Below are 23636 nucleotides of genomic sequence, written 5' to 3' on the forward strand. Positions count from 1 at the left end.
CAGTTCTGGAGAACCAGTAGCAGAAATTTTGAATTGTTCAGATAAGCGGTAAATACCACCTTTGACTGGCCCTGCCCTCATCTATTCTATGCCTTCTGAATCCCACCTGATCAGAAAGAAATGGAGATTTTGCAGTATCCTCCCCTGGTGTGTGGAGGAAATGGAGATCTTACAGTATCCTTCTCCTGGAGTGGGAAGGGAATGGAAATTCTACAGTATCCTTCCCCTGGAGTGGGAAGGGAATGGAAATTCTACAGTATCCTTCCCCTGGAGAGGGGAAAGAATGGGGATTTTACAGTATCCTTCCCCTGGAGTGGGGAGGAAATGGGAAGGGAATGGGAATTTTACAGTATCCTTCCCCTGCCATACCCACCAAGCCACACCCACAGAACTGGTAGCAAAAACAATTGAATTTCACCACTGGAGAAAAGACTCAATTTGTATTTGGGAGGTAAAATCCTTACATTCAGATGGCCAATGGGATACTTCAATGGTCTTCTATGGAAGAGCCAGAGAGGGAGGCTAATCTTGGTGGACCAGCCTAGCAATCATTTCAAGCAGAGGGTGGCCAGATGACCCTGGGGACTTGGCAGAGATATGCAAGAAGTCAAGGTGTGTAAAACATTCTAAGATCAGTAGGGCTGTTTTGAGAATGTGCCTCCACAGAGAATATTGGAAGAGTTGATTTCCCACCCTGGAGCTTTAATATAAATGGATGGTAATCACAGAGGCTCTTATCAAAAGTTTAGCCAAAGGAATATTTTTAAATATTTTAAAAAAGGCTCCCCTTGCACATACTCTATGTGCTAGTCATTCCCGATTCTAAAGGGGTGGTGTTCATCTCCATTTCAAAGCCGAAAAGCCAGCACCGTCCAAAGACATCTCCATGGTCAGGTGGCTGGCATGACTAGACGCTGAAGGCGCACGGAACACTGTTACCTTCCCACCAAAGGTGGTTTCTATTTTTCTACTTGCATTTTACATGCTTTTGAACTGCTAGGTTGGCGGAAGCTGGGACAAGTAACAGGAGCTCACTCCATTACACGGTGCTAGGGATTCAAACCGCCGAACTGCCGACCTTCCTGATCGACAAGCTCAGCATCTTAGCCACTGAACCACCCTTAAAATGTACATGCCTAAGCCTAAAAGTCAGTGTTGAGAATAAGAGGGTCACTAAGAATTGCTGCTTCTCCACTTAAAAAGAAGAGATAGGAAGACACTGGGAATATTGAAAATTCACTTACATTTTGCAAACTGAGCTGAAGCTGTTGCTTGTATGGAAGGAAATCTTGTGTGAGCTCCACAGTCAGGTTGTTGTAAGTGAAGAGGCTATGAAGAAAAGCCAATACCTGCGCAGGGAAGAATGATAATATTTTAAAAATTGTACAGGCAAAAGCCACAGACTATGCCAGAAATAGAACTGGGCTTCTGCAGGAGGAACAGGCTGCAAAATCAGAAGTGGTATTCAGCAGGTTCTGACCAGTTCTGGAGAACCGATAGCAGAAATTTTGAGTAGTTCTGAGAATCGGTAAATACCACCTCTGGCTGGCCCCGCCCCATCTATTCTCTGCCTCCCAAGTCCCAGCTGATCGGGAGGGAATGGGGATTTTGCAGTAGCCTTCCCCTGCCATGCCCACCAAGCCACAGCACGCCCACCATACCACAGAACCAGTATTAAAAAATTTTGAATCCCACCAATGTGCCAAATGACACTGCAACAAATTAGAGCCGATTTCAACACAGGCCAAACAGGGCTGACGGGCATCACAGTTGCCTCTCTGACCAAGTTCACACCAGAAGAAGAAACATAAGCGACTAATGTTCACCTGCTCATCCCCACTGAGGCCTCAACCTGTGTGCATCTACGATTGTGTGGAATAGGTTTTTCCCTTTAATTCTGCATAATTTATTATATATTTTCTCTAAGTCAAGAACAACAATGTTTGAATATAAGAGTAGTGGTAGATATAGTCTAAAAACTTTTAAGCTCTATTTTGCAATTTTGAGGGTTAGCTGGTATAGGTAACCTTCTTATGCAGACTAAGTTTATGAAGTTTATAGAGAGTACAGAACCAATTTCCACCACTTTTAAATGGAATGGAACTATTTATTTCTGTGTGAAACTCTGCACATTTCAGTTTCCTGCTTTACAACCAAAAGAAACCCTCAATTTCTACTTATAGCAAAATGAAATAAAAATAAAAGAAAATGCAAATGACTATTAAGGATCAATTTCACCTTCATGAAAATTTGTATTTACTTTTTTTACCTTTTGAAACAAAATTGTAAAGGCTTACACTAAAGAGTACACAGTAGTCTTCTACATATGAACAGCCACTTAGTGACTGTTCAAAATTATGACAGACCACCCAAAAGGTATTTACTACCCAGTTCTAAAGTTCAAATACAACTTTTAAAAGGTTGTAAAATCTAGTCGGTCAGTCTAGGCGAGGGGAGGAATCAGACTTACAGGCTCCACAATACTGAATTTTTTGCTCTCCTGCACTTCTTGGATTTGATAAACATATTCCAGGGAAGATTCAAAAAAAACATGTCGCTCTTTATCAACCAGCAAATCAGCCTGAAGAGAAAAAAAGAAAGAAAATAAATACTACACCATCTTTCTGCTGCAATTAAGGAAGCTATAAATCTATGAGCAGTTGAACACTATTTCTAAAAGTAGAAAGAGTGAGAGGGGGAAGGAAAATACCCCAGAACAGAAAACACCATGTGTTTTGAATTGTTTCTTAAGAACAAACTGTATTGGCCAGAATTCCTATTTGAAACTTGCATTCATTTCAAAATGTCCATTAAAGTGGGCAAATCAACAATACTTTACATAACAAATAGGGGGGGAATGAATTGAAAAGTTCAACTAATTCTCTCTAATACCCATCACACAATTTTGCCAGTTTGTGAATTTTTATTTGTATTCCACCTTTATTACATTTACAAATAACTCAAGGCGGCGAACGTATCCAACACATCTTCTTCCTCATCCTATTTTCCTCTGGCTTTCATGCCTAAGGCAGGACTTGAACTCACCGCTTCCCGCCTCAACCACCAGACCAAACTGGTTCTCCAAACCATCTTCATGAAGAGACTCATTTACAACTTGGGTCCACCTCTACGCCCTGTTCACGGATGCGGAAGCAAGGCCAGGGTGGGGGGTTGGGGGCAAAATCCAGGCTTGGTCCCCTCTTAGCCAGCAGAACTGATTGGCTGACCTAGTGTTCTGACCTAGGCTTCCTGAGAAAGCATAAATCACAATCTTAATCCCAAAAACCCTCTTTTATTTATGCGACTGTAAATTATGGTCATTAACAGTCCCCAAGGCTTCACAGTCTGTGAAGATTCCAACAGATGTCTGCTCCAGTTGCCACATTCTTTCAGGGGAATGTTGACATGCACCCACCTTTTCTCCCTGGCAATGCTACCAGAGACCTAATTGCCAAATGCAGAGCAAGGCCAAACTTAGCACCAAGTCAAACAGAACTTTACAAAACTTGAACCGACCAGATGAACTAATTGCTTCCTGCAAAGGCTCACCTCCGTTCACTCCTCTTTTATGTCTTATTGGCTGGGCCAATCATCTTCAAGCCTTACTCCCAAGTCGACCCTGTTTTCTTAATTGTTCTTGCCTTCTAGCAGCCCTGCGCATGAGCACACTGGGAACAGACTCCCACTGTTCTTCTGCCTCGCTGATATTAGATTCCAGAGGCAGCATATAACTACTAGATGGCCTTGGCCCCTCTCTGCCTCCGATGCAGAGCCCTCGTCCGAACCTTCCCCAAACTCCAGGACTGGCCCATGTTCCTCCCCAACCTCCTCACTGTCCGAATCTGCTGAAAGCTCTGCTGGCCGCTGGCAAGCCACAACATCTAGGTCCAAGGACCACTTTCTCAGACCAACCTAACTTACAAAGTTGTTGCAGGGGTGGCTCTTGTTCCTTCTTGGCCTGCCACTGGGGATAAAATATAAAGCCCAGAATGCTTTTGTTTGCCAGAGAAGTGCCAAACTAAGCAGATGTAATGAGTGCAACATCTGTACGACTGTGGCCTGTTAAATCAGTTCAGAGAGGTAACTGTCAACCATTGATTGGTAACCTTAGTGCCAATCTATTTGCTTGGGGGGGGGGGGGAGTCAGTGGGTTGGATCCACTGATGGGAGAACTCGGGTGGGGAAAAACTTTCTGGCAGGCAGAAAAGGAATAAGAAGCATGGGAAAAATGCAGAGCAACATATTTGATATTCTGAAGAAATGGCCAGACATAAATAAACAACAGACAGCCAACAGAGTTCTCTGACCATCACCCAAACATCAGCCTCTCCTTTACCTCTTGAAGTTGAGACTCCTTTTTCTTGGAAGATAAATGCAGGTGGCGGTCCAGCATGGAGTAAAACTTCTCCCCATCCTTCTCAAACTTCTTCTTCCTTTCCTACGGAGAGAGAATTTGCACAAACCTCTACTGAGCACAAATGGAAGAGCCAAAATCACAATTCACGCGAATGGTTAAAACTGGAATGTTTGGAGACGAAGGAAAATTGTTTTGATTATGCTCAAAAACTTTGCTAATATTATTTTTATATAACCCCAATTTCTGGCTGGGGAATGCCTCCTCAAGACCAAAATGTAAATGTTTTGGTTTACACACACACACTTATGTTTGAACTTAGCCAATGAGTACTGTGAACAGAGGATTCTCAGATTATTTTTTCCTGTGATTTGTCCAGAATATTCATGAGCCAATCTGAACTGAATGCCCATCATCTGTATCTCACCTTTGTTTATTCTGCTGTGCAGAAAAAGTTTATTTCAAACACAGACCTTCTCTAAAATGTTAAATTGCACTCAGTCCAGGAATAATTAAAGTAATAGAACAACAGATTAATAACAAAAGTATGCAGATTGTTAACTACAAATGAACTTTTAAACCCTTAGACTTTACTACTATATATGAATTGTACTTTGTATTAATATTAAAAGTATAGTTCATAGACATTACAGACTATGACAGTGATAGCTAACCTTTCTGTCATCAAGTGTCAGCACCCAAAATGCAATGCGCGCATGACAAACACCCTTGCACCCTGCTCCCCTGTGCATGCACACTGTGGCACGACAAAACCGCGCTCGTCAAAATAGTGGTGATAAAACCGCGTCACTAAAGCCGTGACGTCATCACCGCGTGTCATTACCGCCACGACAACAGCGCGGCGACAGAAGGGCGCTTTAAAACAGCGCGGCGGCAGAAAGCCGATTTAAATTAAGGTAAGGGTTAGGATTAGGTTTAGGGGTTTGCTTTAGGGTTAGGTTTAGGTTTAGGTTTAGGTTTAGGGTTAGGGTTAGGTTTAGGGTTAGGTTTAGGGTGCTGAGTGCTTCGGAAGGTGCGGATTTGCCCTCCGCAATTATGTCATCGCGGTAGGGTCGCGCTTTTCCTTAGCGCTTCGAACGGCGCGGATTTGCCCTCCGCACTTATGTCGGCGCGGATAAGGGCTTCGCGGTTTTGTGGTGGAACCCATGCACACACTCTCCCCGCGCTCCCCCTGCTTCTTCTTATCTGTGTGTGTGATACCCTGAACCCTATTTTGAGCCTAGCAAGCCTCCCTGAAGCCTCCTGGGACCAAAGATGGGATGTTGGGGTGCGTGTTGTATCCCCCCCATTCCCCCCCCACATGCGCACGTATCTCCCCAATGCATGGCAGACACCCAAAAATCAGCTGGCTGGTGGGAGGGGTGAGTGCATGCGCTATGGAGCTGAGCTGGGGCAACAGTTCACATGCCCACAAAGAGGGCTCCATGTGCCACCTGTGGCATGCATACCATAGGTTCACCATCATGGGACTATGATATGAGACCCACTTTAGTGTAGTGGTTAAAGTACTGGCCTAGGAACCAGGAGTCTAGCAAACAAGTGTGACAATTTACTAACTAATTCGATAGGCTAAATGAAGAGAACAAAATTTTATTCTATGATATAATAAAATGTGTGCCATGGTAACAAATATTAAGATAAATGTTCCCCTTGTGCATATGTGCTAGTCGTTCCTGACTCCAGGGGGCGGTGCTCATCTCTGTTTCAAAGTCGAAGAGTCAGCGCTGTCCAAAGACATCTCCGTAGTCATGTGGCTGGCATGACTCAAAACCAAAGGCGCACGGAAAGCTGTTACCTTCTCATCAAAGGTGGTTCCTATTTTGCTACTTGCATTTTTTACATGCTTTCGAACTGCTAGGTTGTCAGAAGCTGGAACAAGTAACAGGAGCTCACTCTGTTACACGGCCATAGGGATTCGAACCACCGAACTGCTGACATTTCTGATCGACAAGCTCAGCGACTTAGCCACCTTTAACAAATATTAACTACTGTAGAATATGCTGCCTTTTCCAAAACAGATCCATCACACATTTCCAATAACCATTCCTTGACATCTGGAATATCACATTACCAATTTCTTAATATGATCCTTCTTGACACCCTATGTTCAATACAATCATATTCCAAAGCTTTTCTATATAACATGTGTTAACACAAAGATTTCCCCACAAATCTGCTTCTATACATGAATATGCTATCCCAAAAAGGTGCTAACTGATCACTGTATCATGTGAGTCAAGGAACCTGCATTTTTAAATGTATCTTCGGGATAGAAAATCTGATGTCCATCCTTTCAGACATGTTCTTCATGGACTCCAATCCACTCTAAATACAACTTTTTGATGAATCAACCTGAATCTTAGATCCGTAGACAACATTTTACCATTTTTAAGGCCATAAATCCACTACAGGACTTTTCAGAATACTATTTCTTTAGTCTATGCTTGAAATATTCCAGAAATGTCCACTTTAAAAGTATTTTTGAGCTTTTGATAAAAATACATTACATGTTTTTAATTCTGCCATGAATTCCATCAAGTAAAAATGCATAGACACAGCCAATTTAAAGTCATGATCTCAGCTTTTGTGCAAACTTTGCAATTTACCACCAATTTTCATAGTAGAAGTTTTTCCAAAGAAAAATGAGTGTTATTATCACGCATGACTCTGATGAACAAAACTCTATTGGTGTCCCAAAATGGCCCAAAGATTTTTCACCACTCCCTCAATAAAATATATTTTCTGCTACAGGTTATACTAGCCATAACCACAAAGGAAATATGTGTAATATGTGATTATATTTTCATTTTACAAGCAGCTATCTGATAAGGCCATTTATTTTTTAAAAATCAGAGAGATAAATGTTGCCATCTTATAAAGAATATGTAGGTTTTACTCTGATATAGGGACATGGTGGCTCGATTGCTCAGTGGCTAAGATGCTGAGATCAGAAAGGTCGGCAGTTCAGTGGTTCAAACCCCTAGTGCCACATAACGGAGTGAGCTCCCATTACTTCCCCCAGCTTCTGCCAACCTAGCAGTTCGAAAGCACGTAAAAAATGCAAGTAGAAAAACAGGAGCCACCTTTGGTGGGAAGGTAACAGCGTTCTGTGAGCCTTTGGCGTTTAGTCATGCTGGCCACATGACCACAGAGACGTCTTTGGACAGCGCTGGCTCTTCAGCTTTGAAACGGAGATGAGCACCACCCCCTAGAATCTGGAATGACTAACACATATGTGCGAGGGGAACCTTTACCTTTAATCTGATAAAAGGAGGTCTACCTCAGTACTGGCTTAAAAGAAGAGTTGTGAATCAGAGAGAGCCATGCTGGTCTGTGGTAGCCAAGAATCAGCAGTCTACTCCTCTGAAGCCCAGCCCCTTCACCAAAATGGCCATGCAGAGCCTATAGAAGGCTTTCAGAGTGCTCCTGGGGGCTGGGGAAGGCAGAAATGAGTGAAAAACAGGTCATTTTTGCTCATTTTTGTCCCCCCAGCCCCCAGGAGTACTCTATAAGCCTCATAAAGGCTATGTATGCCATTTTTGACAGAAAACAATTTTTGCTTGTTTTTTGTGGGGGCACCCCCCAGGAGCACTCTATAAGCCCCCTAAAGGCTATTCAAGCCTCTTTTTTAAAAAATGGGCCCATTTTTGTGAAAAACAGGCCGTTTTTGGGAGGTTTGCAGAGTGCAAAAACTTTTTTTTTAATTTGCCTCTTCAAAATCTTGGTGCGTCTTATATTTCAGTGTGTCTTATACTCCAAAAAATACAGTAGTTTTGTGACTTTCCAGAAGGCCGATTGAAAGATGTTTGTATTTCTTCGGCTGTTTTACAATATTCGTAGACTTTGCACAGGAGACTATTTCGTAGCTCACAATATGGAAAGAGCAAAATCAGAACATCCTAATTTTTGAAATTATTTAAAAAAAACATAGCTACTGTATTTAGCTACATAGCTAAATGTAGCCATCTGAGACCCTACTCTGCAATTTATTTCTTTTTAGGAACTGGCTAGAGATACTTCGAATGAGCATTGAGAATCATGCAAAAAGAATGCCATCAGTCTCTTCTTAATACAGCTATATTACAAATAAAATGGGATTACAGAGAGAAACTTACTTTGGTGAATCCAATTTGCTCCTTACGGAATTTTTCAAGAGGTTTGATCAACAAATTACTGGCATTTTGCACCTATGAAGAAAAATGTAGCCAAATAATAAATAGGCAACAACACTAAACCTTTTAAATCTGCATGATTTGGTCTTCCATTGTACTCCAGAACTAATTTTAAAGTACCGTGTTTCCATTTGGCCATGAGGCTGTGCCCGGCTCTTTGGGAACCTGCTTGCAAGAGAGCAGCCACCCGGCAACCCCAAAACAATAAACCCTCCCCTCATAATAAGGCCCAAGCCATATTTTGTGGGTAAAAAGAAAATAAGAACCCGTCTTATTTTCGGGGAAAACACAGTAACTAATTTGAAACGCTGCAGAACTCTCTTCTCACCTCAAACTAAGTTTTCTTCTGGATTAGTGTGTTATGTGAGACCACCCAGTTTGGTCTTTTTAAGAAACCATAATTAAAAGCTAATCATGGAAAGGAGTAACCGAAATCATGATATGGCATAATAGGGTTTGTGTAATGTGATGTTTGCTTTCAGGAAATCTTCCTCTTCCAAAAATTTGGAGCTCTCAAATATCCTCAGCTGCCAAGAGCTCTATAACATATCAAGCATCTCTTAGAACAGTGATGGCTAACCTTTTACGTCACCATGTGCTGACCTGCATGCTGGAAATGGCACGCAAAACCATCCTGCCTGGACTGCATGGCTTTGCTGGCCTGCGCGCACATGGGAGCGCCAAAATCCGGAGGAGCAGCATTCTGGCACGCACACCCAAGCTTTTGGTTTCTGCTGTGAGTGTGCCCAACAAACAACTGGCCACCGTACATGCATGCGATGGAAATCCAGAAGTTTGGGTGCTGACATGCGCTGCTCTTCCAGGTTTCAGCACTCCTGCTTGCGCAAAGCCCAGCTGACTGATGTGCATGAGTGCACATGAATGCAGAAGAGGAGCCAGGGGGCCGTGCGTGCAGCGAGGCTGCGCTGCCTGTGCGGAATGGCTGTGTGTGCCATAGGTTTGCCACCCCGGTCTTAGAACCTCCAAGATCTTGGACCGATCAGTCCTGGAAGGGAATTTTTAAAAGTTTTTAGCCCTGAACTGAATTGAAGTGAAAGAAGAGTGGAAATATCTGAAAGAAAGAGGATATACAGTTTTGCAAGAGAAATGAATATATTTAGCATGCACCAGAAATGCAACTGCTTGATTTAAACCCTCCATAAGAAATACCCACAGTAATTAAGATGTTTTAATTAAGGAATCCAATAATTAGGAGTCAAATGCACAGAATCCCAGAAAACCCCCAGAAAGAAGGTAACTTGTTAAAACTGGATAGATCCATATTGACTCCTTTCAGGCAGGAAATTCTGCGAGGGCACTCTGTTTGAAGTTGTATTACTGTAGCTATTACTAATCTTATTTTGGCTGGGTTTAGACATCAAATATGGATCATGCACCCTATTAAGTTATGGTTTAAGTTGGTCAAATAAACCACAACTGCACAGATTATGTTGCTGTTGCTGTTGTTGTTGTTAGTTGAGAAGTTGTGTCCAACCCATCGTGACCCCATGGACAATGTTCCTGCAGGACTTTCTGTCCACCATAAGCCAAGATTTAGAGTTCCCAAGATCCAACACTGACACAACATGCTGGGCCCAGGTTAAACATCCTTTGGGTCATGCAATGATGAGGCTGTGTCCCATTTACTGAATCTTCAACCTGACTAAGGAGGAAGGAGAAATGTCCTTACCATCATGGATCTCTCAAGTTCCACCTCTTGGAGCAGCTCAGCAAATTCCTTAAAGGATTCAGCTGAAAAGGAGAAAAAATACTGTAATGAGAAAACATTAATTGAGAAATTAAATCAGTGGTGAAATTCAAAATTATTTACTACCGGTTCTGTTGATGTGGCTTGGTGGTAGTGGCAGGGGAAGGATATTGCAAAATTCCCATTCCCTCTCCACTCCAGGGGAAGGATACTGTAAAATCTTCATTCCCCCCCCCACTCCAGGGGAAGGATACTGCAAAGGCTCCATTCCCACCTCACTCCAGGGGAAGGATACTGCAAAATCCCCATTCCCTCCCCACTCCAGGTGGAAGGATACTGCAAAATTCCCATTCCCTCCCCACTCCAGGTGCAAGGATACTGCAAAATTCCCATTCCCTCCCCACTCCAGGGGAAGGAGACTGCAAAATCCCTATTCCCTCCTCACTCCAGAGGAAGGATACTGTAAAATCTTCCTCCCCACTCCAGGGGAAGGAGACTGCAAAATCTCCATTCCTTCCCTACTCCAGGGGAAGGATACTGTAAAATCTCCATTCCCTCCTCACTCCAGGGGAAGGATACTGTAAAATCCCCATTCCCTCCCCACTCCAGGGGAAGGAGACTGCAAAATTCCTATTCCTTCCTCACTCCAGGGGAAGGAGACTATAAAATCTTCCTCCCCACTCCAGGGGAAGGATACTGCAAAATCTCCATTCCTTTCCTACTCCAGGGGAAGGATACTGCAAAATCCCCATTCCCCATTCGAACTACTGAAAATTTCCGCTATCAGTTCTCCAGAACTGGTCACAACCTGCTGAATTTCACCCCTGGATTAAATAATTGAGAAGTTAACAGACAGCCAGTTTGGTGTAATGGTAAAGGCACCAGATTGGAAAGCAGGAGGCTGTGAGGCCCACCTTACCTATGAAAGCCAGCTGGGTGCCTTTGGGCCAGTCTCTCTCTCTCAATCCAACCCACCTCACAGGGTTGTGGGGAAAATAGGAAGAGGGGAGGTTATGGGATATGCTTCTTGCCTTGAGTTATTTCTAAAACTAATAAAGGTGGGATACAAACAAAGACTGACTCTAAGAGATGGGAATGTGTACAGTGCTTCCTATTTTCCCCACCTTGCCTGTAGTATCCTCATAGTAGATGAATACCCTGAGGGTGTAGCCTTCTTGGCCGATTATCATATCAATCTGTCAAAGGGAGATTATTCAGCTGTGACCAAGGAGAAATCTTCTGAGCAAACAAGAGGGGTGTCCCCAGTCCCCCACATCCAAAGCAGCTGCCTGCTGGAACCAAACGAAGCGTTTCCACATGACAATTTTATTACTGTCTCAAATCTGGGTCAAACCACAGATGGCTTCTCACCCAGAGCCCGCCGTCTTGCCTCAGTGTTTTGCTTTCATTCAAAAATGCACAAGGAGGTTGAGCTTTCCTGCCCCAGCATAATGCTCACAAGTTCTTCCTTTTCCTTATAGGCTGTGATGGCGAACCTATGGCTCTCTGTGGGCATATGAGCCATAGCCCCAGCTCAGTGCATGTCAGATCCCTAAAAAGTGATACTGCCATTCAATTGGGAGGAGGAGGCCTTGGAGTCAATTTATTGGCAACGCCTGTGACCACTGACATTTTACAACTAGTTTCCTGGCACCTTTCAGGCCGGAGATCCCACCACTTTTTGGGGAATGTTTATGATGACTGTGTGGGGGGTTTTACTTTAATGCCTAATGGAAGATAGCCAAGGGAATGTATGTTTATTTGGCTCTCAGGACAGTTGATAAAGGAAACATCTTCACACTTGTGTATTGGTTAGAATTTGCATGGGAGGGGTCACAACTGCTTTAATTCTACCTGCATTGCTTAAGGGGATTCAGATGTTGTTTCGCCTCTAATGGTTTCCATCCTTCTTAATTATTTCCTTTTGAAATAATCCGTTTCAAGAGTCTTCACTTTCTTAAGTTAGGAGAGGAGCCATTGCAGCGTGCCTCCAATCGGCCAGCTAATTTTGCGGTCCCTGCTGTGAATGTGTACGGGGCGGTGCGCATGCAGAAGACACGTGCGCATGTGGGGCGGGGGCAGGGGTTTTTTGGATCCATGCAGGGGGGCAGGGGGAGCATGAGGTGTGCAGCAGCATCCCCCCAAAGCCCATTTTTGTCTCAAGGGGCTGCAGGGAGTCTACTAGGCCCAAAATGGGGCACGGGGGGGGAGCGCGGGGGGTTGTGCGTGCATGCGAAGGGGGCAGGGCGTGGAGGGGTGTCTCACACACACACATTTCATTATGGGTGCAGGCACACTTTTGGCACACGATGATGAAAAGGTTGATTGTTAAAGGGTAACATGGAATCATCGATTGGATTTTTTTTTTAAAAAAGTTTTAAATTTTATTTACAAACATGTAAAATACACACACACAAAACTTAGACGTACACCACATTTACACAATACAATACGAAGAGGAGCTTCCTGTTCTTTCTAATAGCAATTGCCAATCGATATCGCTCACCTTATATTGTTTCCCCTTCTATTGTATTTGTATTTCACCATTCTTAACCCTCTTATCTTACTCCTCTGTCTGCTATATTGACTGATTACCTCTAGTAAGTTTAAACCACTTGGATACATATATATGTGTTAATTCTCCTTAACTACTATTTTTGGGCTTTGTTGTCTTCCTTCATTGATCCTTGTTTCTTTCCTCCATCCACCTATACCATTTATCCCATATCTGTATTCTGTTTCTTCTTTTCCCTGGATTTCTTTTGTTGATTTGTCCATTTCAGCACAGTCCACAACCTTTCTTATTATTTCATCTTCGCTTGGAGTTAATTTGTTTTTCCATTTCTGGGCAAAGGCAATCCATGCCACCGTAATTATATGTGATATTAAATACTGAATTTCTTTTTTATATTTCACAGTCATTATACTTAATTAAAAAAAACTTCAGGTTTCCATTCTATTTTAACACCTGTTATTACCTCTAGCCACTTTTTGATCCTTTTCCAAAATCCATCAATTGAATATTTATGCTGTGCCAAATCTATTTTGCAACTGATCAAACTTTTCCCTCCTTCAGGTTTTCTGTCTTCTCCTCAGGGTGGACACCTTCACTTGTTCTACTTATTCTTCTCCCAAATCTAAATTCTGCATGATTTTACAAACATTTCCTATATACTGCAATTAAAAAAAACACCCTAATCTGACGTTTGCATCTATCAATCCATCCAGCAACGCCTCCATCTCAAATATTAATAGGCAAAGTAATCTTTTAAAACTGGGTTGTTTGTTTATCAGCTAAGAAATGTGAATAGTAAGCACATTGTTAGAAAAGCATTCTCAAAAGAAGAACTCCAGTTCATTTCCTTGCCATGGAAATAAGTAGAAGCCCACTTTCTGATCAGAACAGAATATTATACAATTCCTTTTTCTAAAAATAAAAAAAAAAGGAGTGGGAGAATGAACACACTTTTTTCAAGAGAAGGAAGTTGCATTGTGTTAAGGGCCTCCCAAGTCATCCCGGGAAGGAGAAACCAAAGGCGGGAGGATCCCATTCTTGGAAACACATATTCCAGCTGTTGCTGGGTTCCCTAGGCTGCTACATGGATCCCTGGGCCAGGGGAAAACAAGACATAAATCTAGTAGACATATCAACAAGGCCAGATATAATTTGTATTTTTAAACTTAACAACTTGCACTTTTCAATGAAACTTCAGCTGCCCTAATACGTGGCTCCTGCTCTGGATCTGAGGTGTTTAACAGATTTAACAGATTAACAGAGTTGGAAGGGACCTTATAGGTCATCTAGGCCAACCCCCTGCTCAAGCAGGAGACCCTACACCATTTCTGACAAATGGCAGTTCAGTCTCTTCTTGAAAGTCTCAAGTGATGAAGCTCCCACAACTTCCGAAGGCAACTTCTGTTCCATTGCTTGATTGTTCTCTGTCAGAAAGTTCCTCCTTATTTCTAGGTTGAATCTCTCCTTGTTCAGTTTTGATCCATTGTTCCTTGTCTGGCCTTCAGGTGCTTTGGAAAATAGTTTGACCCCCTCCTCTCTGTGGCAGCCCCTCAGATATTGGAACACTGCTATCGTGTCTCCCCTGGTCCTTCTCTTCACTAGACTAGCCATGCCCAGTTCCTGTAACCGTTCTTCATATGTTATAGTCTCCAGTCCTCTAATCATCTTGATTGCTCTTCTCTGTATTTTTTCTAGAGTCTCAATGACTTTTTTTATAGTTTGATGACCAAAACTGGATAAAGTATTCTAGGTGAGGTCTTACTAAGGCTTTATAGAGTGGTATTAGTATCTCTCTAAGTTGATCCCCTCCTCAAATATTGGAAGACTGCTATCATATCTCCCCTGGTCCTTCTCTTCAGTAGACTAGCCATGCCCAGTTCTTGTAACCATTCATCATATGTTCTAGTCTCCAGTCCCCTAATCATCCTAAGTACTGATCTGCCCATCACAAGAGGGGTAATATGGCAGTTATGGAGAGGCCGTTAAGTATGCCGGAGAGGTTTGATGCAAGATATTCAAAATGAATTTGCAACCAAGAATTTTATTACTCAAGCAGGACATGAAACGGACTTCTAGCACCTAGCCCTGACAAGGCAAAAGAGGCAGCTGGCCAAAAAAGCACTTACCAATGTTGATTTCATCATCTGTCAGAGTGTCCCCAATGAAGTCAAACTGGAAGGACTGGAGTGTCAAGGAGAATTTCTGGACAGCCAAGGAATAATCTGGGAAAGTTTAAACGGGAGAATATCACACGTGAGTATATAAGGAGAGCAATTCAATTTGCAGAAACCTCATAGCTGAAGCAGAGCACCGATTCTGAACCTTGGCCCCCAGGGACTTCTGAATGAAAGCTGGTCTCCCCCCAAGCATCACCTGCTTACAAAGAGGCAACTACCCCCTAGTGGCTGGCTTGCCTGCTTTATCCTGGCTCCTCCCACTTCACTCCTGGCCCTGCCCATGGCTGGCCTCTGCAGCTTCCACAGAGCGCCCTGGATGCAGCTCCTGACTTCTGCCTGCCAAAAATGCCTTTGGGTCCAACAAAATATTCTTGGAAATAAATCTTACATTGAAGGCTGGCACTCTATTTTATAGCATGGCAGCTTTTCAATGTTTTTTTTTTAATGAAAACTATCTGCAACGGAATCAGGAATCTGAGAGCAGCAGCAGAGTAAATGTTTACCAACTCGCTGCTCTCCATGGCTATTAAACTGCCTTCACTAGTTTTAAAATAAACATGCAGAAGAGAGGCTTTATGTGCATTAAAAATAATTTCCATGCTGGAGTCAACATAGTTCTGTCTATGAAGGAAGGAAAGAAGGAAGGAAAACATTGGCAGAGCTGCTCTAAATTTGGTTCTTCTGCAGAACAGTCCTCCGCCTGAACGGCTCTGCAAAACTGTCGGACAGCAACACCAGCCCTGCAAGAGCCCTGCCTTTGCCCACCTTTGAGACCTTCACTGGAGATATTGCACCTTATAAGGCAAAATGTGCTTTGATTTATCTATATATCTATATATATATAAGCGAAAGGCCACTCATGAGTCATCACAAAATCTCCAGAACTGTAAAGCCTACAAACTTGAAATTTGGCAACTATGTTCCTCTTGGCTTCTAGGTGCTCGCTAAGAAAGGATTTTTTTTTAAATGACCATCAGATCAGCTTCATTGATGTTTCTTGTATCCAATCTATATCTTCTGATTAGCCGATCTATGATTTTGTTGTTTTTAAGCCGTTGCTCATGCATGTTCTTTAAGTTACTAGCATCTGCCCTTAATTTTTTGATTTTTTGTTCTAGACGGATTTTCCACTTTGGCTTTGATGCTTTTTCTGTTGTGTGACTAGGTACTTTAATTTTGCCTAGTTCATTAGTGACTATTACAGCTGCGCTGTACATTAACTGGTTTGTTTCCAAGATGGATTCCGGTTCAATTGTTGAAAACACTGCATTAACCATTTTCATGATAGGGGCCAAAATTTTCTTAGGCACAGTTTTTAGTGATGGTAAACGTTGCCTTTCCTCATTAAGCAGAAAATGCTCCATGATCTTATCCTTCAATTCTTTTTGTTTTTGAGTTAGTTCATCAGTTGGTTCAGTGATAACTGGTTCTAGTGGTGGTGATGTTATTTCCTCCCTGAGAGCTTCTTCTGGGAGTTCTACTATAGTGTCTTTAGTTGTGTCTTGAATATCAGTTATTTCCGCTTGTGATATTGTTTTTTGGGTTTTGCAATTTGCCTGAATTTCCTCATGTTCAACTTCACTAAACACTTTATTCCGTATAATAAATCGCCTTTGATCTGCTAGTCGTTGTTCACTAACATTTGAATCTGGATATTGTTGTTTCCATAATTCATACATTCGCTTTAAATATCCTCTTTTTTCTGGCTCTGAGTTGTAGTAACAGGCCATTATGGCACGGTTTTCATCTGCACTATATTTTTGTCGTTTTGTTGGCTGGTCCACTTGTAGCCCACTTGTCGACGGATGTCCAGGGACCCCAACATCCGCCGCGGCCCTTGTTAACCCGCGCGACGACCGATGCGGTATGGAATTCTTATTCGTTTTTTTCACCATATTGTATGGGTTGGCAGGGGTTTTTTTTACGGGACCAGATGCCAACCTGATCCCAACCTTCCTCCTTTCTCATCCGGGCTTGGGACCGGCAACGGCGGAGTTGTTGTTGTTGTTGTTGTTGTTGTTGTTGTTGTTATTATTATTATTATTATTATTATTATTATTATACAATTGTATCACAGTGGCCAGTTGTTTCGCTGGATTTGGCATTGGTTATTAGTCGGGCCCCACCCAGGGGCCTAGGACGTCATAACGTATTTTCATAATATGCGTGCAGATCCAAGCAGTGCAGCTTTTTGCATTTGACCGATGGTGATTTTGTCAATTTTTAACTGTTTTAAATGTAATTGCAGTGCTTTTGGAATAGCACCCAGTGTGCCAATTACCACTGGAATTATCACTGCTGGTTCTACTCCCCCTCCCCACCTGAAAATAACTCTATTCCAACTGCCCCTTGGGCATGGTCCTGAGGGAGAGAAGGGGAGAGGAGAGGCCAATCGTAACTATTGATTAATGTTCAAGCTTTAACTGTCAATTTATCAAGTCCAATCACATAATTCTGTAGTAAAGCGGAATGGGTATCCAACTGACTAGTTGCATATAAATTATACTTCCATTCAAAACCACATTTTTTCAGGATGGCTATTATCACTGACCCTTTCATGTTCATGTTCATTGATCAGGTTTTCAAGCCATTAATTGTTATTATTAGTATTTATTTTATTTGTATCCCGCCATTATTACTTTTTATAAACAACTCAAAGCGGTAAAACATAAGAATATAGAGTCACGGGGCTGGAAGGGACCTTTATCATCTTTTTTGCTCTTCTCTTCACTTTCCAGGGTCTCAACATACTGGACTCGATGTTCCACGTGTGGCATAATCACTTCTTGTGATCTTGATACTGTCCCTTCCTACATGAGTAATCATGAATTTGATGCTTCCTCTTCCTGTGTTATTTTTCCCTCTCAATGCAACTGAATTTGCAGGCAGCATATATGAATTAATTTACCTTATTTTTCTGAATATAAGATGCACCTTTTTCTCTCAAAAAAAGAGGGTAAAAATCTGGGTGCATCTTATACACTGAATACAGCATTTTTGGCCTCCTGAAACCTCGCCCCCTTTGCAAAAATGGTTGTGCATAGCCTTTAAGAGACTTCTAGAGTGCTCCTGGGGGCTGAGGAGGGTTTTTGCCCACCCCCCAGGTCCCCAGAAGCACTCTACAAGCCTCCTAAAGTCTATGCATATTGTTGACAAAAAATGGGCCTGTTTTTCATTTTTTGCTTATTTTTGCCCCACCCCAATTCCCCAGGACCATTCTATAAGCCTCCTAAAGGTTGTGCATGCCCCTTTTCTGACAAAAAATGGGGCATTTTGGGGAGGTCTGCAGATTGCAAAAATCTTTTTTTTAATTTGCCTCTTTAAAATCTTGGTGTGTCTTATACTCCGGTGCGTCTTATACGCCAAAAAATATGGTACTTTTGAGTCACAATCTCTAAAATGCCTTAAAAGCTCATCTGCTTTCTTTTTCTATGCATTCTGGAATTTGGAAATTTAAAAAATACTTGCATAACCACAAGCAACTTGGTCTTAAACACCAAGAGAAGGTAACTGTTTTGATCAGCTCTCCAGAATTGCATATGAAGTCAGCATTCAACAGAGTTGCTTGGTGGCATATGAATTGATTTGAAGGGCAGGCAGCAAAACTCTCAGGAAAAAGACTTCGATTGCCATGCTTGGCTCATGGACTAGAATCCGAAAAAGAGCCATTTAGGCTCTTTAGCCTTGTTTGAAGGCCAACAAACCACAAAGAAGCAAAGGGCCAGGTAGGCGAGCTGCAGATAAACCAGGCTGATAATGCTGGTAACACAATGGGACGTGGTGTCTCAGTGGCTAAGATGCCCAGCTTGTTGTTCAGCAAGGTTGGCAGTTCAGTGGTTCAAATCCCTAGCGCCGCGCATGCGCAGAAGGCCAACTGGTGGTGGAACTGGGCTGGGGCGACAGCTGGCGTGCCCGCAGAGAGGGCTCTGGTGACACCTGTGGCATGCGTGCCATAGGTTTGCCATCACGGTGCTAGGCACAAAAGAGAAGGGTTCTCCAGAAAGCCCAACTAGAAGGTGGGAGTTTCTTTTCATCTTATTTTCTGAACCTTCAGACAGCCAATGTTTTTTTTCCAATGTTCAGGAGATGACTGGGCCGTTCTTCAGGTTTATTATGTTTGACCATGGCACTGAGACGTCGTGTGTTGCAATTGATAATGCATGAAGATCGGGGTTGGGCAAGCATTCTATTCTTGTTTACTTCCTCAAACTCTCTATGCTGCTGGAATTCTTGGAGACCAGGGGTGTCAAACTCGATTTCATTGGGGGCCGCATCAGGGTTGTGCTTGACCTCAGGGGGGGACAGGGGGGGCATGTCAATTGTGTTGGGAATGCCCGTGGCATCCCGAGTGCTTTGCCAGTGAAAATGAGCTCCCAATCTTCAGTCACATTATTAATCAATGCACACTTGCAAAATGCTTTGCTATAACCAATAAACACAATAGCTAACACGACATCTGGTGGTTCCACATGCTAATCAAGTTTTGTGTAAAGAACAGTTTGAACTAAGCCATCATTTGGTGATACGAGCAGCAACCCTCCTGAATTGTTGGTTTCCACACTCTCTTCCATGCCCCTGTGCCTGCAGGAGTTGGCGCTTTTACTTCAGTTTTAGATCAAGTACAGACTACATATCACTGACAAGCAGTTCTTAATTTGAAATAGAAGGCAACTGCCACAAGACATTAATAAAGCATAGTTTATGGGGCTGTCCTGAGCCAATTAAAGAGAATTGGGTTTAATTCACTTTAGGAAGCAAAGATCTTCCGTATGCTCATATTAAGCTACCATTAATCTAGAAGAGTGGGACGTGGTGGCTCAGTGGCTGAGACGCTGAGCTTGTCGAACAGTATGTCGGCAATTCAGAGGTTCGAATCCCTAGTGCTCTGTAATGGAGTGAGCTCCCATTACTTGTCCCAACTTCGGCCAACCTAGCAGTTCAAAAGCATGTAAAAATGCAAGTAGAAAAATAGGAACCACCTTTGGTGGGAAGGTAACAGTGCTCCGTGCGCCTTCTGTGTTTAGTCATGCTGGCCACATGACCACAGAGATGTCTTTGGACAGAACTGGGTCTTCGGCTTTGAAACAGAGATGAGCACCGCCCCCTAGAGTCGGGAACAACTAGCACATATGTGTGAGGGGAACCTTTACCTTTTAAAATAGTATTAAAAAGGATGCAAAGAAGAACACGTCCTTCAAAGACCTGTTGCTGACAATTGGACATGTATGCGTGTGTGTGTGAGAGAGAGAGAGGGTGGGGTGGAGGGGGGAGCTTTCCTGGCAAGATGCCTTGTGCCAAGATCTCTTTCTTGGTTGATCCCTTGTGCCAAATTCTTTTCCTTCTGGAGAAGAGTGAGCCAAACATTCACTAGACCAGGGGTATCAATCCTTGGCAATTTAGGACCTGTGGACTTCAACTCCCAGAATTCTTCAGTCAGCTGGCTGAGGAATTCTGGGAATTGAAGTCCACAGGTCTTAAAGTTGCCAAGGGTGGACACCCCTGTCCTAGACAGCTCTGTGCAGGCTTGGCCTGCAGGCAAACCCTGAATGCTGAAGAGCCGAGGTGGCGTAGTGGTTAAATGCAGCACTGCAGGCTACTTCAGCTGACTGCAGTTCGGCTGTTCAAATCTCACCAGCTCAAGGTTGACTCAGCCTTCCATCCTTCCGAGGTGGGTGAAATGAGGACCCGGATTCTTGTTGGGGGCAATATGCTGACTCTGTAAACCGCTTAGAGAGGGCTGAAAGCCCTATGAAGCGGTATATAAGTCTAACTGCTATTGCTATTGCTATGCTGAAGTGGGGCACAACGTTTGAATCCTGCAGATGGAAATTTTTAAAACGCCATTCCTCCCCCTCCCCCTCCTCCCCTTCCCCGCCACACAAAGGGGAAGGAAGAGAGCTTGAGATGAATCCTGTGAATCAGAGAAGCCCCGCACTTATTTCTACCCTTCCTCTCTGCAAAAAAATAAAAAATAAATTCTCTTTCAGCATTTTCTGCCCACAAAGATCTGCTTGCCAACTCTGGCAGGAGGAAGCGCTCAGCTGCTACCAGCCTCTTGAGAGCCATTCAAAGAAACTCAGAATTACCTCCTCCATTTTGCGCAAAGCCTGAAGCCTCTGTGGCTCTTTTGAGGCCATTCCTCAGAAATGCAGCTATAGGGGGAAGACTCACCAGGTGGATGGAGCTTTCCACCCTTTGCCAGAAATGCATGATCGAGAAATTAAAACTTCAGCTGAAGACACTGAAAAGCCTTGGAAAGAATGCCCAATGAATACAATGCTGGTGCTGGGCAAGCCCCCATGGAGGGAGACCCCTTACAGATCCTGACAGAGAAAATATTCTCTCTCAGATCACAACATGCTAGCAGCAAAACCCGGTGTTCTGACCTAGGCTTCCTGGGACAGTAAAAATCACACGCTTAGTCCCCAAACCCTCTTTTTATTTCAATGTCTGTAAATTATGGTCATTCAAGCCCATAATGAGAGTCACAGTTTGTGAAGAGTCCGACAGAAGTCTGCCACAGTCTTTCAGGATAAGGCTGATAAGCACCCACCTTCACCTCTCTTGAAATGCTGCCACAGACCTAATTGCCAATTAGCTTTGCAAGGCCAAACGGAACACAGTCAAAACGGAGCTTCAGAGTTTAAACCGACCAGAATGAAAAAAGTTGCTTCCTGCAAAAGCTCACGTCCGTTTGCTCCTCTTTTATGTCTTATGAGAGGGGCCAATCATCTCCAAGCCTTACTGAGTCACCCCTTTTGGCGTAACTGTTCTTGCTTTCTGGCAGTTCTGCGCATGTGCCCACTGGAAACAGGCTCACACTGTTCTTCTGCCTCACTGATGTCAGACTCTGAAGGCAGCACATAACTCCCAGATGGTCCTGGCCCCCTCTCTGCCTCTGATGCAGAGCCTTCATCCAGGTCTTACCCAGACTCCAGGACTGGCCCATGTTCCTCCCCAACCTCCTCACTGTCTGACTCTGCCGCTAGCTCCACAGGCCGCTGGTGGACCACAACATCTGACAGGCAGCTCTGTTGGGCTCTTTCCTTCTGGGATGCTCCTCTACCTCCCTGATATTTATCCTCCGAGGTTTAATCTTCAAGCCCTCAATCTCAAAGCTCAGCCCAGAGAGCTGGATAACTCTTCCTTGGACCAAATCACCGTCGTGCCACAAGCTCAGCAGGTGACTCTGCCAGGTGCCTTTTGTAGTAGGCAACCTCTCAGGAGGAAAACTGGATGGGGGCCCAATTCTCCATCAAAAGCTTCTGACCACCCAGGTGACCATTATTCTAAGGTGGCTTAAGAAATCCCCATGCAACAAAATCAGGAAGATTCAAGTACTTAGAGATAAAAATTAAATTCAAGCGATCCAAATTATCAAGTTAGCAGGACTATTCCTAGGCAGATTTGTAAATGCCTTCTTTGTTTGCTCCTCATACCACATTTCCCTGAAAATAAGACAGGGTCTTATTTTCTTTTGACCCCTGAAATAAGCATTTGGCCTTATTTTCGGGGAGGTCTTATTATTTTTGAGGTGCAGGAGGCGGCAAGCGTGGTCACCTCGTGGCTACTGCTGTGTTGCTATATTTTGGGGGGAGGGCTTATTTTCAGGGTAGGGATTATTTTAGTGAATGCACTCAAAGCCCAATTGGGCTTATTATCCAGAGAGGTCTTATTTTCTGGGGAAAGGGGCAAGTTCCCTGCACCAAGAGGCCAATGGGGGAAAGAGGAAGCTGACTTTTGACTTGATTATCAGTCTCTCTGCAATCTGCCTCCAACAAACCACCAGAGTTCCAACGTCAAGAGCCAGGTGGGGAAAAAAACTCTTGCCCTTAGAAAAGACAAGGAAATGGGAAAGGAGGCAGATGGGGGTACAAATCATACAGGAATTATGGCAAGACAATGTAAGGATGGGATAATAATACACCCATTAACTTCAATCTCACCAATCCAGTACAACTGACATGAAGCAGAAATGAGCAGAACTGGGATGTTGCAGTTAAGGTGCTGAACTAGGACAAAGGAAAGCCGAGCTCTGGTCCATGCATAGGTATGGAAGCTCTTGGAGTGACCTTGGGCCAATCTCAGCCACTCAATCCATCCTATTGTGAAATTCTGTTGTGGCAGGGCAGGAAGGCAGGACAGAAGCTGCCCTGGATGCAACCTAGCAAATCAATTCTGAATTAATCATGTCTCATCCAGTCCGTGAAAAGCCAAAAGGTCTCCTCCTGGCTCCCTGCCCTTCATTCTAAAGGTTGGGACGGAAAAGCAATTTCCCCTTATTGTATCATTCTGGAGAAGACAATAGTGATGGGCATAACCGAGAGCTAAACTGCCTGGACGGCATCCTAATTGGTATCCAAATTGGCTTAGGAAGACTTAAGCTCATAATAATAAATGCATTATGGTTTATTGGTTTGTTTTTGACTTCTAGAGAAAGAGAGAGAGGCAGATTGGAAGCGATGGTGCACAGTTCCAATGACCACAAAGCAAACAAAACTTAAACCCAGCATAAACGGTGTCATCTCCCATTGCCACCTTGTCCTGTGCAAAATGTTTTTGTGGATCAAGTAAAGCCCACCATGAGGCATGTCCAAGGCAAGGGTTACTTTGGGGGAAAGGGCGAGTGGAGAAATTAATCCAAGCAGTGGAGTGGGGGCGGTGATTCAGATTCTTGCAGTATCTCTTG

At 43.5% G+C, this 23636-nt stretch overlaps 1 protein-coding gene across 2 annotated transcripts in view; it reads right to left on the reverse strand.

The window, feature by feature from the left end:
- OPHN1 (oligophrenin 1) overlaps nucleotides 1–23636 on the reverse strand; it is a 151637-nt gene that overhangs the window by 93046 nt on the left and 34955 nt on the right. For both annotated transcript variants that reach the window (XM_087727628.1, XM_087727627.1), the window contains exons 2-7: nucleotides 14897–14992; nucleotides 10238–10299; nucleotides 8491–8562; nucleotides 4337–4438; nucleotides 2471–2581; nucleotides 1245–1349 (exon numbers count right to left, since the gene is read on the reverse strand). In XM_087727628.1, coding sequence (XP_087583754.1) covers nucleotides 1245–1349; nucleotides 2471–2581; nucleotides 4337–4438; nucleotides 8491–8562; nucleotides 10238–10299; nucleotides 14897–14992 — 548 coding nt within the window. The remainder of the gene's footprint in view (nucleotides 1–1244; nucleotides 1350–2470; nucleotides 2582–4336; nucleotides 4439–8490; nucleotides 8563–10237; nucleotides 10300–14896; nucleotides 14993–23636) is intronic.

This window comes from Thamnophis sirtalis, unplaced genomic scaffold, assembly GCF_051295495.1.
Source record: "Thamnophis sirtalis isolate CommonGarterSnake01/CBP01778 unplaced genomic scaffold, rThaSir2_p1.2 scaffold_13, whole genome shotgun sequence".
Taxonomy (NCBI): Eukaryota; Metazoa; Chordata; class Lepidosauria; order Squamata; family Natricidae; genus Thamnophis; species Thamnophis sirtalis.